Genomic DNA, 24,318 nt, shown 5'->3' on the forward strand with positions numbered 1-24,318 from the left:
CGTTACATAGATAAGGTTTTATATCTCAAGTAATAGTCACTTGGCACAGTACTTCCAAATATGTTGAAAAAATTGCATGATGAATTTGAATAGCATTTATAAAGACAAGTTGTAGTATCATTCAGAATTTGCACAATTGGATTTATAGTATATACTGGTCCCTTTTTAAATAAAGCTGATATTGTCAAATAAAAGGGACTAAACACTCTTGTTAGTTGCCTGTAAAAGCTGTAAAAGTAGTTGAACAATGCTTAGATTTTTCCTCTTATATTTGTGCTTAAGTTTAAGTTGTTAAAGGTGAGGGGTGCAAATATCTAACATATGAACAAAAACACCAAATGTATTCGGCAGTTCTTAGTAGTTTATTCCAAGTTCTACAAGCTTAAGTTTAATTTTGAAGGGAATTTAGCATATGACATGCAAAAACGACGACTGTATTTGGCAGTTTTTAATAGTTTATTTCAAGTTCAACAAGCTTACATTTAATTTTGGAGGGAAATTGCTCAATAAAAACGTTATTGATTTTTTTATTTGTTATAATTTTCAATGCTTCAACCATGTTCTGAAGATAATGCAGTTCCCCAATTGGTATTATGTACTTACATGAACTAAACTAATGGGTTTGTTTATCATTTCGTTCATCTAACTATGCAACGAAAAATTATGATTATGTTGATTTTTTTGGGTTTTTTGTTTCAATAATTAAGTTAAAATCCTAAATGTATTCCTGTGCGTTTGTAGGATGGGCATTTGCAGATTCTTTATTACATAGATTGGCACCTCTATGGGTTGGAGCTAAGGGATTGGAGTTCACATGGGATTACCTTCTTCAGGGTCTCGAGTCAAATGCAAATCTGGTCTTCCTCTCTCCATCTTAGTGCTTTCCCCAATTGCTGAAAACTGAAAAGGCCCTGAATTAGAAATTGCCAAAACCCTAGATGAATGTGTAATACCTTCGTTGGCTTTATTGTTCTGTCAATGCACACGCTCGTTTTCTCCTTTGAATGCTTATTATATCTAAATTGGTATCTATTCTGATATCATTCTTCCCCTTTTTGTGTAGGTGCTAACTGTGTCACTTGCTGCATTAGGATCCTTAATGTGGCTTCGCAAGAATAAGCCAAAGGCATTGGTTCCAATCATATATGCAAGTGCCGGTATTCTTGCATCTATGCCTTCTATTACAAGGTTGGTAATACTGTTTGAATTAGCTTGCTTTCTGGATATACTTTGATGCAAAAATATGTTTGAAAAGTTTGTTTTCACCATTTATACGATATCTTTGAAAGAGTGTCATAGAATGTGATTTAAGTGTTGTATTGATATGGAAAATCCCTCTAAAATATTTTGAGGCTGATCATCAAAATCAAGGTTCTTCGATGTTTGGAAAGGAATCACTGTCAAGGGATGCAATCAAACTTAAAAGCTTTAAAGATTCAAAAATTTGAATATAAAATCCTGAAATTGAAATCTTATAATTCACGTGTCCATACTATTAGAAAATATTGCTCAGGTGGATGAAGAAAAGATTGTACCTACCCTCAAGGATAAGAAAGTTAAACAAAAGTTTAGAAGAGCTGCCTAGCTGCCACCTTGTTATGCTCTCAATTTTGATGAAGAGCTGCTGTGGAGAAGCTGGTGGGTGTTAGTGGCTGCTGTGAACGGAATCTGGACTGAGCTTTATTCTAGCCGAGTTTTCTCCTGTTGATACTCATGGAAATCATAAGATAAGATAAGATAATTCTATTAATGTTGAGAAATGGTACAAAAGAGGTATTTCCTAGTGCTTTGTGCCTAGCCTAGGAAAAGTGGTAAACTTTAAAGTGAACCCCTTGAGAAAAAATGACTTTATGAGTTTATTAAAGTCGTAATTTATTAGTTACTTTATGATATTACAAAAGTACATTGTACTTTTTATTATTAAAGTGACTTTATGAGAAAAGTTACTTTATGTGTTATAAAGTACATGGGACACTTTTAAGTTATTAAAGTGACTAGGAGGGTCAATGTGAGATTAGATCTCCACCTTTGATCAAGAGAAGCTAAGATCTAATCTCAGTCGTTGATCTTAGGGATAGGTTTTTCTCTTCATTAAGAGAATAAAAAGGGTGAAAACTTAAAAGGCACTTTGCATGGATTCATTCTTCATGTGTCTGATTGGAGAAGAGAAGAGAAGGAGAAGGATAGGAGAGTAGACCAGGTTGATTTTTAGAGGAGGCTTAAGGCAAATTGAGGGCTGAGAGAGAAAATCATACTGCCTGTGGAGAGCAAGAATTCCCAGGCAGATCGTATAGCTGAGAGGGCACGAATTATTGTTGTCTAAGCAGCATGATTTTCAAGGAGCAACAATGCTGAAATCAAAGTCTGTTAGAGCAATTGTCAGGGCATGGAAATCAAGACAGGTTGAGTGAAATTTTTGGGCCGAGTCTTGGGCACAAAAATCGAGGATACTGTACAGCATTTAATGCTGATACAGAGAATTGATTTCTGAGCTGAGTGGCATGCAAATCGAGGCTATTAAGGCACAGGTTTCAAGGCAGTGGTAGCACAGAAATCAAGGACAGCTACAACACTGTTTTCAAGGCAGCATAGGGCAGATTTGAGATAAGTCTGTGTTGTATTAATTGCTGATTGTACTGCTGTACCAAATTCTCTTGAGGAAAAATAAATCTCCCTTCACTAGTTTTCCCTTTGGGGTTTTTCCAACGTCAGTTTGACCAAAATTCCTCGTGTTCAAATTTCATGCATGCTTGTGTGATTTCTTAGCAAAAGTGAAAAGTAGAGTAGATCTAAAGTGTTTCTTGTTTTGAGATTTAAATTCAAGTTTATGCCAGTTTCTAATGATTATGGCAAGGGCTTTAAACCAGTGTTCCACGGGGACGCATCCCCCAGGGTCAGGTACATGCACCCCACGCACCCCACACACCCAGGACAGGGAGTCTATTGGGGGTGCGTTTCCCCATGCACCCTTTTTGGGGAGTCTTGGGGAGACGTAAGGGGGTGCGTTTCCCTAGTGTGTGGGACAAGACTCCCCAAAAGGGGTGCGTCTGGGTGTCCCCCCTCCAAACTTCAGTATCTAGTATATAGTATATGGTAATGTAATATATTAGTACGTTTTGCTTTCAATTTAGATTCTAGAATGTTGAATGATGAATTTAATTTTTAAATCAATGTAGATTATACGACGATGAATGATGAATAATATGGATCAATGAATTTGAATATTTCATTATTGAATCTCATGGTATGGATGAATAATGAGTATGTCATATGAATGATGTATGTATCAAAATAAATAATGAGGATGGATCAATGAATGTCGTTATTTAATTCAATTATGAATTTAAATTTTATGTGTGGATCAAATTTCAATTTTCAATGTATTGCTATCCATATTACTATTAGTCTATTTAATATCTATGCTTTCATTATTGAACAATGAATATGAACTTGAATTTTTATATATATATATATATATACACCTCAACGCCCACCCGCACCCCCGAAATTTCCCTAAAATTTGAGGTTACTCCCACACGTCCCCCCCTGTGCGTCTCCTCGCACCCGCGTCTCCCTGCACCGGAGTCTTGATGGAACATTGCATTAAACTTGATGTGAAAGCCAAACTTGAAATCAGGGAGGGATTTAGATTCAAAATTTATACAATTAATGTCCAATAGATGATCACAAAAGTAGGTTAATGGGACTGCCATTTACAATGATTTCGATACAAAGGAGCACCAAAATATTTCCTATATAAAGAGCAAGATACAAAAGGTAAATTGAAGCTTGATATCTATGCTAAAGCATGAAAAACCCTCAACTCTATGTATAGGTGGCTGCAACAGGAGGGAGATGTACAAAAAGAAAGGGTCTAGTAATTGGAGAATCATGGTCCACTAGATCTATTTCTCCTAAGGTCTGAGGTCACATGAAGAAAATTTAGAATAGAATGATGTCTTGAGGAAGAGTTGGGGGAAGATCTGGACTAACCATTGGGTTGTTGTTTGGAAGATGTAACCTACTGTTGATGCTTGAGTGTACTTGTCTATTTGCTGGTAAGGGATTTGATCTAGGAGTACCACTGGTATCTATTGGGAGGGGGGATGACCCCTCGGGTCCGTACTAATATGGAGTTAGAGGCAATGTTGCCATCAATCTATCTCTTGGTGCCTTTAGCCAATGGGAGTACTATAAAAAAGGAACTATTCCTCTCGGTGGAATTTGGTCTAGGAAGAGGTTGGAGAATGTGGGCATGAAGCCTAAATGCCTCTTGGTTATACAAGGCCAAACATCTCTGGTCTAGGTACTTGAAGAGATTGGATAGGGTTTGGGCCCTCTTGAATAGACAATGGAACTTTCCATGGATCTCATAAAAATGGGGCAACAAAACATCAAGTGCTTCTCTGTCTCAACCTCATGAAGATGACACAACTGACAAATCTTCTTTGTCCATACAGTTTGGTGATCTATTTTGACTCAAAATCTACGTAAGTACACTCGAAACTAGCCCAAGGGGATACAAAGAGAGTGCACCCAATGATAAGATGTGTATGGGGGTTATTATCTGTGATAATTCCTTGAACTGCAACGACTGGATATTATTATCCTAACTTTAACAGTTTATTTGTCTTCTGTTAAATTATTAACGACAAATAGCGAATAATTCACACTATAATTCTTCACCAATAAAAATATGACGCGGAAATAAAAATGCAGAATAGAGAAATAGATGCACACACAAAATAAAATTAACACCATTGTTTTTGGACAATTGCCCCTGGAAAAACCCCAAAGGGAAAACCAATGCAACAGATGAGGGTTTTATTATTATGCAACAAATATAGAGGATTATAACTGGATGCCCAACTAGGACCCTCCGATAATTTATCTCCACTGGAAATATATTGGGAAAATCCTTTTCCTTCACAGCTACTCGATCTGGCCTCTTTGGCGAACTCGCACTTTTGAGCTAATTTGCACTGTTGGATTGGAAATGTGCACTGCTTGCTGGAGAAAATTCGTTCTTCCTCTTGAACACCTCCAATTGCGCTGTCTTGCCTCTTGTTGAATGGTGTTGTCATTGATGACAACATTTGTTAATGAACACTCTTAATATTTGTCTAGATTGCTTTAGTTGGAAGCTCCAATCGAAGGATGGCTGGAAACCCAGTAGCCCCGCATTCATTGTGGTTTTTGAAGATGATAAGCCATGAAATTAACCTCAAGATTATCATCATTAGATTCCTCTCGTCAAGCCAATTCCGGTGGTGTGTGGAGCGCCATGAGATGCCTCACCGTTTGAGTGATATGATGGTTTGAAGTTGGAGCCCCCAAATTGTAGGCAAAAACCCCAAAGGTTAATAAGGTGGCAGCCCTTCCTTGATGAAGTCAAAAGGTAAAGTCACATGTCTCTTCTCCAACATATAGGAAATTGAAAAAGGTTATTTTTGGAGGGCTTTCAAAATTAAGTTCCAAAATTTATGGCCTAAGCAAAGTCAATATTAAATTTATTTCCCTCCAACATCTCATCTTTTGAAGGCCCCTTCTAATCCAAGACAAAACTATATAAGTCATTCGATTAGCCCTCCTCAAGGTCTGTCTAAAGAAAATAATTTTATGACCTAGCTCTTAAATTTCTATTCTCGGCCCTGTGGGGACATTGCAAATTCAACAAGCGGCTAGGAATTTTCTGGTAGGGTTTGGGTCATTCTTTATTGAGGGTTTTTCGCTGGGATATACATTTTGTTGCAGGTCAGCAAAGGATTACTTAGAACAACGAAGTTTTTTGTTTGTGATCAGCAAAGGATTGCATGTTGAATGAGGTTTGATTGCCTCACACTACACATCCTCTGCGGCTTGCACTTTGAGCAGGTTCAGACCCCGTTTCTCGTAGAAAGCAACCTTGGCTGCCAAAAGAAGTGCAAATCCCTGTGGCAACGTGTGGCATGTAAGTCTATCGCTAGGGCTTATTCCTAAGCATCGTTTGTGAGCCATTATTCCAAGAGCAAAAGGTGTCTCTCTGTATAGTGGTTTCAGCCCTGTTTCTTGCACAAGTTATCAAGTTCGGAGCTCCTAAATACCTTGCGGTCATCAAGTTATTAGCCTGAAAAAGCCTCACACAATTATCAGTCTTGGCACTCGGTTGAGGGCAAAATTCAGTGCACAAATTGAAGCATCTCTGGACCCATTATTTCTATTGTGAACAAGGCCTACTTCCTGAGATTCTCGGCCAGTTCTGAAGCTTCATCTCTGCGGTTTGAAGGTCTTAAATGTATTACGTGTGAAGGCAATATCGAAGTGACTAAGGGTTTCAGTTCTGAGTTTGCTGTTGAATTTTTTCCAGATCAGTGACAATGTTCTGAGCTAGAGGATTTGGTTCAAGTGTCTCTGTATCTAGCAAAGTAGGCCTATCTCTTCAACTTTTTGTATGGTATCTCAAACTGAACTCAGTGAAGAATTGAGAGATCATGACTATTACTTCATACATTAACATACTAAGGTGACGTCCTTTCTGCAGATATATTTTCCAGTGACTACTTCAATAAGCCGACCTAAACAACAGATCAATCTTTGTGACTGTATAGTATGATAACTAATTAAGCAATTTCCCTTTAAAGTGAAGGAGGTATGTGTTCCAAGTGTTAAGTAGCCTCTGTTTATACATCTTTCAACAGACCGTAGATTGAAGATAGAACATTGAAGATTTGTTATCTAATTACTTCAGTAAGAACTGGAGCTAACAAGGCAGTGACATCAACACTTTTGACACAATAAACAAGCCTTCAGTGGCAAGGATTTGAAATGAAATAAGGGTTTCATCACTTAATGTTATTGCAGAACTACTTCAGAGAAGGGTGCGAAGTCATTGGGCTCAAGACTTAAAGAAGGTTGACAAGCCTGCCAATATTATAAGAAGACTATTGAAGGACCAGTGACAGCTCTTGCATACTCGAAGGTATGATTGCTTTTGCAATTTCTGTTTAGTGCTTGTTTTCTGAAGGCAACAGTTTTGTTCTCCTGATCTGGTGGCTAGTTTATGATGCATAAACAAGCAAGGCCCTGAGTAAAGTAAATGGTGCAGTATACATGCTTGCCATAATTTTTACAATCATCAATATTCTTGAGTAAGTCTACTACAGTGAGGGTTTCCAAATTGATAAAAGTTGTGGTACTGTACTGGGGCATATTTTGTATCATCAAATTTACTGGAAGATACATTCTATCAGTTTGTGTTCAGGGTTTTTGATGTAGTAGAAGACAGTGGCATCACATTTTTTTTACAGCAGTGGCGTTACATTTCTATTACAACAATGGCATCACATCCTCTACACACATTACCTGAACCTATCAAACGTATATTATGCCTGTTAATGTGAGTTGGAGCTTGGATCTGCATTGAATATTGGAGATATAGGAGAGCCATCATAATCAGCTCTTGCAATCAGGTCAATAGCATATCAAGCAACATACTGTATGGTCCTGGATATTTAACAAGCAAAGGTTCATGTTACAGTTGCAAAAATGTGTTGTTGAAATCAATTTGATTTGAAATATTCCGCAGAAGCAAAGGCAGGATTTTTTTGACAATGATTATGGTTTTGGCTAATCAATGAATGAATTGAATTGATTTACAATGAGCAATGAAGCTCAATAAATAATACAAATGTATTTACAGAAACAGTAAGTTTCTACTAAGAAACAGAAATAGCAAGTTTCTAATAAGAAACTGCTACTACGATCACAGACGATCTTATCTACATAAATGAGCATTAAACACTAAAATAGCATTATTCTAATACCCTCCCTTAATGCTCAATCTATTTACAACACCTATAGACCCTCTGAATTTTACAAACTTATCAGGACCTAGGGGCTTGGCGAAGATGTCTGCTGGCTGCTCTGTGGTGGGAACATACAGCAACTGAATGGATCCGTCTTCAAGACGCTGTCGAATGCAGTGACAATGGGTTTCCACATGCTTTGTTCGTTCATGGAAGACTAGATTCTTGGCGAGTTTGAGCACTCCCTGATTATCACAGAACAATGGAGTAGGACCTGCCTGGGAAACATGCATATGCGCAAACATATGTCGAAGTCAAACTGCCTCACAAGATGCCTTAACTGCTCCCTGATACTCTGCTTCTGTCGAGGAGAGAGCCACTGCCTGCTGCTTCTTACTAGTCCATGTGATAGCACGGATCCCAGACTAAACACATACCTAGCTGTAGATTTACGGTCATCAACCAAACCTGCCCAGTCGGAATTTGTGTAACCACTGAGTGTAGGATCTGAACTTCGAGTGTACAAAAGTCCATAATCAGGAGTGCCACTCACATAACGCAGCACACGCTTCATTGCTATCCAATGATCAGCCTCATGAGCTGTCATGAAGCATGAAATGTAGCTCACTGCAAAATTGATATCAGGTCTAGTGGCAGTAAGGTAGATGAGGCTGCCCACTAATTGCCTGAATAAAGATTCATCCACAAGTGGTGAGGATGACTGAGCTGAAAGTTTGAGCCCTGGTTCCATAGGAGTCATGGCAGGTTTGCAATCCTGCATTTTGAACCTGTCCACAAGACTTCTGGCATACTTGGACTGAGAGAGAAAGATGTTGTTCTCAGTCTGCCAGACTTCAACCCCCAAACAGTAATGAAGAAGTCCCAAATCTGTCATATCAAAAGTGTTGCACAAATCCTGTTTGATCCCATGGATCAAATGTGCTGAACTGCTAGTAATGATAAGGTCATCCACATAGACAACCACAAACAGAATATCATCACCAATATGTTTGATATACAGGTTTGCATCAGATGGACTCTCCATGATCTGTTAGGTACTTATCAATTTTCATGTACCAAGCCCGAGGGGCTTGTTTCAGACCATAGAGTGCTTTGACTAATCTACAAACTTTCTGTTCTTGATCGGCAACCTTGAATCCTGGAGGCTGCGTCACGTAGACTTCTCCCTGTAAGTCACCATTCAGAAAATCACTCTTTACATCCATCTGATGGACTTTCCAATTGAACTGAGCTGATAAGGCAAGGACGAGCTGTATGGTACTTATCTTGGCTGTAGGAGCAAAGGTCTTCTCATAGTCTATGCCTTCCTTCTGTGAGAACCCTCGAGCAACAAGGCGAGCCTTATACTTGTCTAGGGTTCTGTCAGTTTTGTATTTCACTTTATACACCCATTTGCAGCTAATGGGCTTCTTCCCTGCAGGAAGATCAGAAAGGGTCCAAGTGTGATTCTTCTGAAGACTCTGGAATTTAGCTTCCATAGCCTATTCCCACTCAGGTATACCCTTAGCCTCTGAAGAGGTTTGAGGCTCAAAAACACTGTGTAGGTTAGCCATAAGAGCAAAATTTTCTGTAGGCTGTTGTTTGCTCTTATTTCTGGAAGTTCTACCTTCAAGGAGCTCATTATCCCAGAGATCACCAATAGTTTTAGCCCACCATTTAGGCTGGAGAGTAGAAGAACCAATATCTGGAGTAGGTGGAGGAGGCTCAGGAACAACAAGAGCAGCGAGAGGAGGATTATTTTCTGGAGGGAACTCAAGTAGTGCATCATTAAATACTGATGCTGCATCATCCCTCCCATCAGGTGGACCTAACAGAAGAAGAACACTGTGAGGCTGATCCTTAGAACACTGCTCAGAAGGAGGAGACTAAAAGAACTCTCTGTCTTCATAAAATACTATGTCCCGACTGAAGATAAGACGATCAGTGTCTATATCTATCAGCCTATAGGCCTTGTGGTGATCACTGTACCTTGTCATCATGAGTTTCTGGCTTTTGGAATCCAACTTAGAGCGCTTAGCAGCTGGAATCCAAACATATGCAACCGAGCCAAACACTTTGAGGTGACTAATCTTAGGTTTACGGCTAGACCAAACCTCTTTTGGAGTCTTCCCCTTGACAGCCTGAGTAGGTGATCGGTTAAGAAGATAGACAGCAATAAACACTGCTTCAACCCAAAATTTGTTCGGAACACTCCTGTGTTGTAACATGGAATGAGCCATTTCAACAACCGTACGGTTGCGACGTTCGACAACACTGTTATGCTTAGATGCACGGCAAGGTTCTCCATCCTTGAATGAAGACCGATGTTGCTTGCCAGCTTGACAGGCGCCACACACTCCCAAATGCTGAGTCTGAATATCAGGTAACCCTGACACAAGTCCCTCCTGAGATAGCTGAGAGAGATATTGAATGTTTAGATGCCCATATCTCTGATGCCACAAAGTGCTAATGGGAGAAACACGAGCTGCTAGAGCCACTTCTGGAGAATCACCAATGTCAAGAAGCCTGTATAGGCCATGATCCTCTAGGCCAACAGCAACCGTAAGACGAGTTTCCCTGTCAATAATGGAGCACTTGTGCGCACTGAACACCACATCAAGCTTAGGAGAGTTCCTCATAATCTGGCTTATAGACAACAGATTAATTTCCATATTAGGGACATAGTACACATTCAGGAAGATGAGTGTGCGCCCATCAGACTGGATCTGAACTGTACCTCTGCCAACCACTATGTACTCTTCACCTTCGTCAAATACCATGGAATCACTGAAAGATGAGAAGTCAGTAAACCAGTCATGCCTGTGAGAGAAATGACGTGATGCACCAGAGTCAATGTACCAGGCAGAAGACAAGGCATGATCTGAGGACCTCTTAGCCATAAAGGCGTAAAAGGCAGATTCCTTCTGCTCGAAATGTTCTGCAACATTCACTTTCTGATGAGACCCTCCCTGCTTCTTCTGTTCAGAAGCAATTCTTTGTCGGCAATCTTTCTTCATGTGGCCGAACTTGTGACAGTAATTACACTGCACATTTTTCTTCTTAGCAGGATCAGAAGGCCGAGAAGAACCTTTCTGCTGAAAGGACTGAGAGGACTGATATGTGGTAGCAAAGGCATTTTCTGAGGATGATGATGAAGCACCACTACCAAACTGCTGTTTCCAACGATCTTGCTACAGGAGTTTGGTGCATAACTCCGGAAACTTTAGATCAACATTAGTGGAGGTAATGTTGAGTGTTTCTATGAAGTGCTCATAAGGTTTTGGTAGACTTTTCAGAGTGATGACTACCATATCTTCTTCCTCCATGGTTCGACCAATGGCTTCGAGCTGATCTCAAATGTCTTTAATCTTGTTAAGATGTTCTTGTAAAGACATACGTTCATCCATCATGATGGAGAACAACTGATTCTTTAGAAAGAAAGCTCTGCTCTTGTCGGATGTCTCGTGCAATTCTTTCGAATGTTGCCAGATTTTGACAACTGTCTTGCTGAAAGGAATTTGTGGTAACTGATCATCAGTCACAGAGAGTTTGAGAAGCATAACAACCTCTCGATTTCGATCATCAAACTTATCTTGATCTGCACCAGGTGTACCAGGACTGAGCTCTTTTCCCAAAACGAGCTAGTCAAGACACCTATATTCAAAAATGGTCAACATTCTCTGTTTCTAGATGTTATAATTGGTGCCATTAAAGCACTGACTGCCTTCCAACATCAGGTTGGTTAGCGAGGCCATCTGCACGTTTCCCAAGACACAGAAAACAACAAAGGAGTCCGACACGGATTTCAATGCAGATGCCGACTGATTCGGACAAAATTTGACAGGTGCTGGTGCAATATGAAATAGAACCAGAATGAAAACTCGGCCCTGCCAAGTAAACAATTAATTTCGCTTTCGGCAATATGTCCCTGTCTTCTCAGCGATGCTTTGCATCATAAATCGTGTTTCACACATTCAGAAATTTGTTTTTCAAAGATGCGTCAGATGTGGATCGATACTCTTGGCTTGTGGCTGCACTGTGCATGCAATTTATTATTGTTTTTCTTATCGTTGCTTGGCCTTCACGCACAGGGTTATAAAATCCACTCTCCGCTACAACGTTTCCAAAGTCGACCTTGACCAATAGATGAGTTTCGACTACGCAGGACTTGTCCCCATCGGTTCGCTGGCAATGGGTCGATGGGTCAATCCCTTCTGCGACCAAATTAGGCTACTGATTCAACGATCTCTGCTTTGCACAGATAATTGTATGTCCCTAGCAAGAAGCACAAATTTCTGAGGGGTGACAGGTCAGATTAATTGTGCGTACCCCGGGCAATTTTGTTATCCGTGTCCACAAAAAAAATCCGAAGCCGATCTTTACACGAAGAGCATTTCACGGCCGAAGAACTTCAAGGCAAGCTATCTTTCAACGAATTTGTGCAAGCTGTACCTTCAAACCCTTGCGGTGGCCACTCCTGAAGCGTCTGTTTCAGCAATGTCAAAACCCTCTGCGAAGGAAAAGGTCGAGGAATTTTGAGCAAAGACGGAAGAGTTTTACGTCGGTAACTTGAAAACCCTCAGAAGGCTCCCGTGGTGTTTGCCAAGGCCTCTTGAACTCCAGTGGAAAACAAACGCGATGCCCACTTTAAACAACTGTGGCTCAGAAATTGTGACGTCCAGTAAAATTCCTTTTTTTTTTTCAGACTCCTAGAGAGCAATTTCGAAATGAAGCACAATTTTTTTTAAACAATGAAAAATTATTTCGAAAAAATACCTGAGCTCCGATACCATAATGAATGAATTGAATTGATTTACAATGAGCAATGAAGCTCAATAAATAATACAAATGTATTTACAGGAACAGTAAGTTTCTATTAAGAAATAGAAACAACAAGTTTCTAATAAGAAACTGCTAATAAGATCACAGATGATCTTATCTACATAAATGAGCATTAAACACTAAAATAGCATTATTCTAATATTGGTAGTTGGCAGAGTTATTGTTGATCAGGGAAATAATTGGATCAAGTGTTTTGACATTATTGATTAGTGCTTTGCATGTTAATGAAGAGTTATTCAACAACTAGGGTTTGAATTGCAATTTGGACAGAGATAGAAGTGATTGATATTGGCAGCTAGAGTTTGATATGTAGTTTGGATAGAGATAGAAGCAGTTGATATTAGCAGCTAGAGTTTGATGTGCAAATGAAGAATTGATTGACAGTCTCTTGTATTACAATTTCTTTTATATTGATTTAGAGCACAGATGGATCGAGCCTGACAATTGTGAAACATGGTCTGCCGGCTGATTAGGGTGGCAAGGTGGTGCAAGGCAAGAGAGTGGAGTTTCCTTTAGGTTGGAGCCTGAGAAAACATCAGGGTGGCAGGGTGGTGCTATGTTATGAACAAAATAATGAAGATATTAATTAAATAAAATAATAATAAAATAAAATAATTAATAAATAAATAAATAAATAAATATTAAATTAATTAATTATTAAAAACATTATTAATTATGAAGTGTTGAAGTCAAAAGACGTGACCCTTAATCCTTCGTGGCCTGTCAATGCTTATAAAGGTAAGCCGCCAGAAGGCAATGTAATCACCATTCATTTTTCAATTTAATATAATACAAAATATATCTTAATAAGAGCTCATACACTTACATACAACGGACTCTACAAATTGCGTTTCTGTCTCTAACAATGGTATCAGAGCCAGGTTCTCTCCTCAGCGCAGTTCACTGCTCCTCAAAGATGTCTGTTCCTTATCCGTTGCTTCGCAAACTTGTTCATACACTGTCGTCCTGTCCCGTCCCCCTATTCCACTATTCTAGCTGCAAACCCTACCGATTTGTGTCCTCCACCATTCTTCTTACTCATCGAACATCTTACCAAACATCGTTCCTTCTGCTTGGAACATTGTCGAGCTACCATAAAACCTGTTGGTCGCCTGTGCTTTTCTCCTGAGCCTTTGTTCCTATCGCTAGACCTATCCCAACCACATTCTGTCACCATTGCCCTTTTACGCAACCGCCCACGTTGTCTTCCACCGTTGACCGTCATATTCCGCCTTGAAAACCCTATTCCCCGTTGTTTATTTTCTGCCGTTTTTGTCTTGCCGACTAAATCGACACTCGGGCCGTGTTCTGTCCAACACCCATGCTATTTCATATCCATAGTGAAACTTTATCATATATATATATATATCTATATATATATTAAGTTATATACTATATAATTTGTTAAATAGTTAAATTTTATTATGTATTATATACTATTTAATTACAAATTTTATAAATTAATTAACTAATGGTTATATAAATAGTTAATTATAAAATTAATTATTTATATAATAAAATTGATTAATTTAAAAAAAAGTTGGGTTCCTCCAAGAAAAACAAGAACAAGATGGTGAGCAACGAGGAGTTACAAGCTGACGTTAACTACTAAAGGGATGAAGTCAATAGCGTATGATATTGTCTTTAGAAAAAGCGCAAACATAATTTAATGAAGGTCAAAAGAAGTTAACGTTGATGATGGAGAAAATACTACAAATAGATGACAAAATTGACGAAACCACCAAAAGACTTGATGACCATAGCGAACGACTTAATCAATTAATGGAGAAGGTGGACATGCTAACAATTCAAACTTTTCAAGGACCAGAATCCAGCCCACAAAACAGAAATGTGCATGAACTTGCTGATCTGCTTGAGATATGCTTTTTAGGTACCCAATATTACACTAAATTTCTAGAAAAGGACTATCAATGAATTAAAAAGGAGCTACCCAAATTTGATGGTAAATATCATACCGACGCTATTGTTTGGGTTAATAAAATGGAAGCTATTTTCGAATCGAACCCACCATTAGGTGAAGGTGAGAAAATCATGATGACATCCAAGGATTTGGACGCAAAGACATATGATTGGTTCTTACGATGGTCTGAAAAATGTGAGACTTGTTCTTTTCATTGGAAGAATTTCGTGGATGCCTTGCTAAAAATAATCTATGACAAAGAAGAAGATGATATCTATAACAAATTTGTTCATCTCAAGCAAAAGGGGTCTGTAAGCCAATATACCCACGAATGGGAAGTATTGGCTATAGGAAAAGGAGGATTTAATGATGAACAACTACTTAAAATGTACAGATGTGGACTTGAAGGCTATATTCGTGCATAAATGAAATTGTACAAACCACAAACTATTGAAGAATTTAGACATATGACAAGGCTTATTGAACAAAAACATAAGGTCAACATAAGATGAAAACTGTTAATTTTAGATAACAATGGTATGTTCTATGCTTAAGACAATTTACTTCAATGTTCCTTTAGCAGCCCAATGAAAAATTCCAATTATATCCAGTAGCAATCACATTAACTTATAAACATTGACAGTAAATGCAGATAGAACATAAAATCATATGCAGAAAACAAGCCAAGACAAGAGGACACAAGATGTGGCAGATGCCAGGGACAAACCCTAATGTGGGGAAACCCTTTGATCAAATCTTCTTATTATTCTTCAATAGTTCAATAAAAAGAGAGAGTACAAATATCATAAATACAAGCCCAAAACATATCTGTCAAATCAACCCTAACCAGAAAGTCAACGGTGGTCAAAGCTGCCCCAAAACATCCTCCAAACAACAGTCCAATTTGGCCTTCCAGGAGAGTCAAAGTCAGCCCAAATTCTTCGGTCAAACTAGTCAAAGGAGAGAGAAAATACTGCTGCAATTTTTTGCGGTCAAACTTGAAGTCAATGCTGGTCAAACTGTCCCAAAATTCTCAATTTCTGTGCCAATAAATGCGGCCTCCAAAAATCGAATTTCTGGCCCAAAAACTGAGGTCAACACTGGTCAAATCACCCCTGGTCAATGCTTCTGAAATTCGGCCTGTTTGACCCAAAAGAACTCGACCTTTTGCCACACGTGTGAAGGAGAGAGAGAGAGATTAGTCACACATGCGAAGAATGAGACATATGCCTCCAAGCTGTACGAACCAAGAGAGAGAAGATGATGTGATGAGATGATGTCCAAATGAGGAAAAGGTCACCTCTATTTATACAATTCGTTGAGGGTGAGGAGACCCATCTATTGGGCTTCATGAGCCTACATTTGACTGTGGCCGACCTTGACAATTTGTCCATAAGAGAAATAAATTCATAATTCCATTTCTACTTGTCAGAATGAGATGATCTTTATATCAAAATTGTACCTCTCCGAAAGAGGAATCCAATGCAATAATCATCTCCATCATATGAGCTGTCCTAAGGTGGAAGTTGGCCCTAGTTGCCAATTTTAACACTCCCTCTCAACTAGGGAGAATTCCACCTGCCAATCCATCATCATGCCAACCTGTCATCCTGAACCATCACTGCCATCACTGCCCTGCTCTGCTGAACCATGAAGTAATAATGAAGAAGTGATCAAGAGTATATCATACCACTCTCCATTGACTAAAGTCAGTAATTGATCCCAGATCAAGTTGTTGAACACCAAGCATCCTAGTCATAGGGAGTATGACAGTACACGATGCATCCATCTGTAGTGCTATGGCCCCTAACTAGCTTTTCCCAACTCATTGGCCAGTTGAGAGGTACTTCCCATGAGTCCCAGACTCTATCGGTAGGATGTGTGTTGGGGCAACATCAGGAGAAGGTGAACCACTCATCCTGCTCATATGCCATAGGAGGTGAACCACTCATCGTATGCATATGTCAATCGTAGGGGAAGGTGAACCACTGACCCTACATACATGTGTCTGGGTAGGGGAAGGTGAACCACTCACCCTGTATCCAGCGCACCACTAGGTGAAGGTGAACCACTCACCCTGTATCCAGCGCACCACTAGGTGAAGGTGAACCACTCACCCTATGGTCACTCATAGCTAGCTCCAAGAAGTACCCCACGCCCCAAGAGCTTTCAAAGATCTGCGTTCAACTCATATGGGACACTCATAAGAGGGTCGTTCCATTACTCCAAGTCTCTCTCAGAAGGTTAATAATTTGACCTTCCTGAGAGGCTTCGTGAGAATATTTGCAACTTGCTCACCTGTCCTAATGTGTTGGAGCCTAACTGCTCCCCGTTGTACCATATCCCGGATAAAGTGGTATCGGATATCAATGTGCTTGGAGCGGTTGTGGAACATAGGATTCTCTGATAGACAAATCCCACTCTGGTTGTCGCAGAAGATCACAGTGGTATCTAGCACGTGCTCAAATAGCTCACTGAAGAGCTTCCTCAACCAAACTACTTCATAACAGGCCATACTCACAACAATGTATTTGGTCGTGGCGGTGCTTAGTACAACTGATTTATGGTTCCTACTCATCCAAGATATAGAAGCGGACCCCAAAGGGAAGCAACACCTAGATGTGCTCTTACGATCCACCACACTGCTAGCCCAGTCAGCATCTGTATATCTATGTAGTCTCAAATCCGCAACAACGAATCTTAGTTCATAGCGGATTGTGCCTCGGAGATATATCTCAAGAGATTCTTGGCAGCAATCCAATGAATGTGATGAGGCTTGACCATATATTGACTCAACGTGTTCACAGCGAAGCATATGTCAGGACGAGAGTTGACCAAGAACATCAGTGCTCCTCACAAGTTGACGATACTTGGTAGGGTTCGCCAATTCGGGCCCAACAACACTTCTACATAGCTTCTTAAAGTTGAGTTCAATCGGAGTAGTCACAGACTTGTAGTCCACCATCCCACATCTTTCAAGTAGCTTCATAATATATTTTCCATGAGATAGGAAAATCTCACTCGACTTTTGCCAGACCTTCAATCCTAGGAAATAATGCATCACTTCTAGGTTTATCTCAAACTCGGAAGCCAACTCCCTTTTGCATTGATGAATGAGAGGGTCATCACCTGTTAGAAAGAGATCATCCACATAAAGGACCAAAATGAGAGGTCTATCCTTTTCAACCTTGAAGTAAAGGTTTGGGTCAACATCACTTCTCGTAAATCCCAGCTTCATAAGATAGCTATTGATCCTCTCATACCAAGCCCTAGGGGCTTGCTTCAACCCATAAAGGGATTTCTTCAACCTGCATACATGTGTCTCACGATCTTGAACCTCGAACCCCTCGGGTTGTTCCACATATACTTCCTCCTTAAGCGAACCATGCAAGAAGGCAGTTTTGACATCCATCTGATGAAGGTTCCATCCTTGCGAGGTAGCAAGGGCTATGATCGAACGAATGGTGGTATATTGGGCAACTGGTGCAAATATCTCATCATAGTCTACTCCTTCCTTTTGAGAGAAGCCTCGAGCTATAAATCTAGCCTTGAATTTCTTAGCACTCTCGTCAGCTCCATGTTTGATCTTGTAGAGACATTTCGAAGTGACCACAGACTTATCCTTGGGTCTAGGAACCACATCCCAAACATCATTCTTCATGATTGATTCATACTCTTCGTTCATTGCATCCTTCCAAACTTGTTGCTTCACGACTTCTTCAAATGTACAAGGCTCAGATTATACAATGGTACTCATGGCAGCTAAGTACCCTTGGTACCTATTCGACTTCTTGCTTTCACGAAATACCCCCCTCGGTGCAATGTGTTTCTCGGCATCTTCAGGAGTATATTTAAGCCACAAAGGCCTCTTTGTTATAGTAGAGGGCTCACTAGGAGGTGGATCAATGGGATCCATCAGATCTTCAACATCGGGCATCGGTTCATCGGACGAAGATTCATCCTTCTTTTCTGCATCAACATCATCATTGGCCTTCCTAGGAATAAGAAGATCTTGAATCTTTCTAAGTGCAAAATCTTCATTGAAAGTGACATCATGACTTAATTCCACTTCCCTTTGACCAGGCACATAGATTCTATATGCCTTCGAAGTTTCACTATAGCCCACAAATGTTCCTTTCTTCCCAGATGCATCTAGTTTCTTTCTTTTTTCTTTCGGCACATGAAAATATACGGGACAACCAAAAATTCTAAAATGAGAAACATCAAGTTTCTTATCGGTGAATACTTCTTCAGGTATCTTGAATTCCAAAGCTTGATGTGGGCATCGGTTTTGGACATACACAACGGTGTTGGTAGCTTCTCTCCATAAGAACTTCGAAAGACCTTGATCATGAAGCATAGCCCGGGTGGCTTCTATGATAGTACAAATTTTCCTTTCAGCAACACGATTTTGTTCAGAAGTATATGTGGTTCTAGCCTCCCTCTTAATGCCAACTTCTCTACAATAGTATTTGAATTCATTAGACTCATATTCGGTCCCATTATCGGTCCTCAATGTTTTGATCTTCTTCCTTGTTTGATTCTCGACCAAGGTTTTGAAGGAGAGGAACCATTTGAATACTTCGTTTTTCTTCTTTAAGGAATAGATCCATGTCTTGCGAGAGAAGTCATCCACAAAAATAGCATAGTACAAATATCCACCCAAAGATGTCAAGAGAAACATACCCAATAGATCAGAATGGACCAATTGAAGAATATCGGTGGTTTGATTTTCACTCGAGGGGAATGGTCCCCTTGTATGTTTTCCAGCTTCACATCCCTGACAAACACCTTCATGATTTAAGTTGAATTCGGGCATCCATGTGACCATCTTCCTTACATCGGGTAAGGTTGTGAAATGGAGGTGAGCAAATCTTCGGTGCCATAGTTCGGATTGAAGAGAGGTGTCACAAATCACTGCTCCCAACAGACTTCCTCCAACTAGAGAGAGACCTTCAACACTGAATCCTAGAGTGAATGCATCTCTTGGATTCCTTTGCCAAAGACGAACCTTCCCATCAATGAATGACACCTTAAAACCTTTGTCTTCCATCGCAGAAATAGAAACCAAGTTCTTTTTCAGGTCAGGTACGTATAACACTTCTTGTAGGTGAAGGGTTTGACCTTGATTTAAGTGAAGAGTAACAGTCCCAATTCCTTTCACGGGATAAGTGGCATTATCCCCAAGTATGATCTCCATATTTGTCTTCTTTTCAACCAAGTTTGAGAGAGCTTCTTTGTACCCAGTGAAGTGCCTTGAGGCACCACTATCAATCAACCAATGGTCCAATGTATCCGGAGGAGAGGCGGTGGAGAGGGCAGAAATAAGATAAAATTCATTTTGCTTTACAACATTAGCTTCATCATACCTGGAGTTTCTCGACTTCTTGGGAGGACGACCACCTCCATTTCGAGCAGCAGGAGCATTCCTCTTTCCTTTGTTATTGAACCTGTTGTTCCTTCGATTGCCATTACCCTTGTTTTTATTATTGTTGTCATCATCTCTTAGAGTATCCTTTTTGTGAGGACACTCTTTAGCGAAGTGGTCAAACTTGTTACAATTGAAGCACCTTGCTTTTCTTCCTTTGTTGAACCCCGACTTGAACCCTTGTCCTTGATTCCTTGGACCAACATTGTCCCTTCTTCTATAATGAGCAGAGAAGGCTTCAAGATTGTTTCCATTTGAGGGCTTGCCTCTTTCCATCATCCTTATTTCTTCTTGAGTGCATCTGGCCAATAGTTCCTCAAATCCAGGAATCCTGTCATTTTTGAGGATGGTAGTGTTGAACACATCCCATTCTCTTGTAAGGACTCCAAGTGCAATAAGGGTGAGCTCCTTGTCACCAATGAAGTCTTCAATAGATAGGACATCATTCTTAATCTCGGTGATCCTCATGAAGTAGGATTGGATGGATTCTCCTCTATCCATCTTGATGTCTTTCAACTTGTTCTTGAGAAAGAGAATTTGATTTGCATTGTTCACTTTCAATATCCCAACCAGCCTTTTATACATCTCCTTAGATGTTTCCAAATCAGAAACATATGCAACCAAAGGCTTATGAATAGAATCAACAATAATCTTATTAGCTTTTACCTCACCTTTTTTGTACTTGGTTTGAGCAGCAGCGGATGCATTTGAAGGAGGCTCCGCTATTCTTCCTTTGACATGGTCCATGGCATCATGCTCTTCCAAAGTCAAATCCAAAGTCATCTTCCATACATGATAGTCAAACTTGTCCTTAAGCTTGTCCTTGGATTTGAAGAAAGATGTAGTTGTCATTGGGACTAGTTCCAAGTCCTTCTCCAACAAATTCCCTTAGTAATTGCTTTGCTTCACTCTTGCTTGGGCTTTGTCTTCACCTCAGCTCCGATTCCATGTTAATTTTAGATAACAATGGTATGTCCTATGCTTAAGACAATTTACTTCAATGTTTCTTTAGCAACCCATTGACAAATTCCAACTATATCCAGTGGAAATCACATTAACTTATAAACATTGACATTAAATGCAGATAGAACATAAAATCATATGCAGAAAACAAGCCAAGACAAGAGGACACAAGATGTGGTGGATGCTGGGGACAAACCCCAATGTGGGGAAACACTTTGATCAAATCTTCTTATTATTCTTCAATAGTTCAGCAGAGAGAGAGTACAAATATCATGAATACAAGCCCAAAACAGATCTGTCAAATCAGCAATCAAATCAGCCCTAACCAGAAAGTCAACAGTGGTCAAAGCTACCCCAAAACATCCTCCAAACAGCAGCCCAATTCGGCCTTCCAAGAGAGTCAAAGTCAGCCCAAATTCTTTGGTCACACCCAGTCAAAGGAGAGAGAAAATATCACTGCAATTTTTTGCGGTCAAACTTTAAGTCAACACTGGTCAAACTGTGCCAAAATTCTTGATTTCTGTGCCAATAAATGCGGCCCCCAAAAATCGAATTTCTAGCCCAAAAACTGAGGTCAACGCTGGTAAAATCAAAATTTTACCTCTCCAAAAGTGGAATCCAATGCAATAGTCATCTCCATCATATGAGCTGTCCTAAGGTGGAAGTTGGCCCTAGTTGCCAATTTTAATAAAAATCAACAACAATATTCATGTAAAAAAGAGAAACAAATGTAGGTATTGTGGAGACAAATGGATGTCAAGTTATAGATGCCTTAACAAGAAAATATATACTAATGAAGTTAAGGAGTCAGACAGTTCATGTAATGAGTTAGAGAAAAGGATAAAGAAGAAAAATAATTGTCGCAAGTGTGGAGAAAATTGGACACCAAGACATAAATGTGAAGACATGTCCTTACGTTACTATAAGATAGTAGATGGAAGGCAAGTTGAAGTACAAGAACCTGATGAAGAAATCACTATAATGCACAATGTAGATTCAGACCTTGAGGAAACATCACAAGAAGCATCATTAGTTGCAATCTCATGTGTCCGACAAAATCAGGATGAAGAAAGCAATTCTTCAAAAGATCAAAAACAACAAGCGACTACAAAATATGTTCCACCACACCTTTGAAAGCAGAGAACCCAATCTCCAAGAAGAAAGAACACTAAGCTTACAACACCACCAACAAACATGACAAGGAGATTACGCCCTAAAACCCTGAAGCTTAAAGGGATCATAAGAGGCAAAAATGTTAATATACTTGTAGATTTTGGTAGTACTCATAATTGTATAAACATTGATCTTGCTAAACAACTTAATCTTAGTATGTGCCCAATCAAGGACCTAACCATGACTGTCGCTACTAGGCAAAAGTTCAAAGAGATAGGAGAATGTCATAAGGTTTCAATCCAAATACAAGAACTAGAACTACATACATAGTTCTTTGCCCTACCACTCAAAGAAATGGATATAGTGCTAGGTGCAGAATGGTTAATACATTTAGGAAGCTATACTACAAACCGTGAAGAACAGTTTATGGATTTTAGTTGGCAATGACGACACTATAAATTATATGGTGTTGATACTACTAGCTTCAAGGAAGGTGCAAATACATATGAGAACTTCACCAACTCACAAGGAACGAAGAAGGTCAAAGTAAATAGACATCATTCCATAGCTATGTGCTCAATTAGAGAAAACCCTACTTGTTATGCTTTGAGGGCAAAGCATCTCTAAGGGGGTGGCAATGTTATGAACAAAATAATGAAGATATTAATTAAATAAAATATTATAATTTTAAAATAATTGATAAATTAATTATTAAAAACATTATTAATTATGAAGGGTTGAAGTCAAAAGACGGTACCCTTAATCCTTGGTGGCCTGTCAATGCTTATAAAGGTAAAGTGTCACAAGGCAATGTAATCACAATTCATTTTTCAATTTAATATAATACAAAATACATCTTAATAAGAACTCATGCACTTACATACAATGAACTCTACAAATTGCATTTTTGTCTATATCATGCTAAGGCAGGCTGGAGCTTGTACAAGGTGTTGGAGTGTCCATCCAATTGCAACTGGTACACAGGGTTAGACCCAGAATGGCTAGAAGGAAACTTAGACCCATGTTTGAGGGGTGTGTGTTGATATGAAGTGCTCTAAGCCAAAGAATCCTAGAAGAATAGGGTTTCTAAGCAATCCTTGTGAAATCAGAGTGTCAAGGTTGTGGGACCATAAAGAAGCCCTAATGGACCCAAACAAAGTCAAGGGTGTGGGGTAAAACTTCAAATAGGTGGACTTGACAGAGTGAGGGAGGAGAAAAGGATCAAAGAGGTATGATTTAACTTTTATGTTCAATGCAGTGATCCTTAATGAAGCCACTAACCACATGCAAACTAGGGAAATGATCTTTGAGCTAGGGCTTGGGATATCTTGAGATTCCACTGTCGGAATAGCCTCAAATTTGGAGGACCTCTAAAGGACTCACCAGCATAGCTCTAGACCAATTTTCATTGATTTTTGATGGTTACAATAGAATTCGTGTGATGCCCTAGATGGCCTTCTAGGTTAGGGCTTAGAAGAGAGAAGAGGAAGGTGAAAGAAATCTTCGTTTAGTGATCACCTAGGACTAGACCAATGCCTAGCCTTTGGGAGAATGGAGTCAATGCAAATCAATGTTTAGAGATGTCTTATACCCAATCAAAGAGCCTCCTAGTAACTTCGCATGCCCTTAAAGGCAACAAATAGGTCAGTAAGAAAGTTTATACTTCTTTGATGCTGTAATTGGTGACTTATCAAGGTAATTATGAGAAACCATATACCCCTAGGACAAATATTCACTACACTTTAGCATAAAACATATGAAAATCCCTCAAAAAGACCAGATCAACACATTCACATTTCAATTATGCAACTTCACTTGCTTCATGAGTGAAATTCCTTCATAGATTATGCAAATGGAAAAATGAAAAATAAACCATAAAAGAGCACACTTACAACTACAAGTATAGTGAAAATTTCCAATCACCAATAGAGACAAATATCGAAGCTCCAAGACAAAGAATAAGTTTTTCCAAACATCGAAATGCATCAATAATCCAATTCGTCCATCAACAAGGCTAGCAAAATTCTCAAGAAGAGATACAAGTCCAAATTCAAGTGATAATCAAATGAAATGATCATCACATCAATAAGGCCTAATAATGACCCAACTAATAAAATAATGTGCCAAAATAACATTCTTTGGTGACAAGCCCACCAAGATAGCTCCATAATACAAAAATAAGCTTCCCAAGAGGGAAAAATATTAAACACAATAGGTTGAAGGGCCATTGAGGAGGCCTAATGGAGTCCAATATGTGCCAAGATGAA

The 24,318-nt window shown here is 39.4% G+C and overlaps 1 protein-coding gene across 1 annotated transcript in view; it reads left to right on the forward strand.

Annotated features, from left to right (window-relative positions):
• Positions 1 to 24,318, forward strand: part of LOC149257062 (uncharacterized) — a 233,047-nt gene that overhangs the window by 155,303 nt on the left and 53,426 nt on the right. The window contains exons 5-6 of the mRNA XM_089369038.1: positions 742 to 857; positions 1,064 to 1,188. Coding sequence (XP_089225164.1) covers positions 742 to 857; positions 1,064 to 1,188 — 241 coding nt within the window. The remainder of the gene's footprint in view (positions 1 to 741; positions 858 to 1,063; positions 1,189 to 24,318) is intronic.

This window comes from Pinus tabuliformis, chromosome 6, assembly GCF_031772625.1.
Source record: "Pinus tabuliformis cultivar Carrire ecotype Pingquan chromosome 6, CPIR1, whole genome shotgun sequence".
Classification (NCBI taxonomy): domain Eukaryota; kingdom Viridiplantae; phylum Streptophyta; class Pinopsida; order Pinales; family Pinaceae; genus Pinus; species Pinus tabuliformis.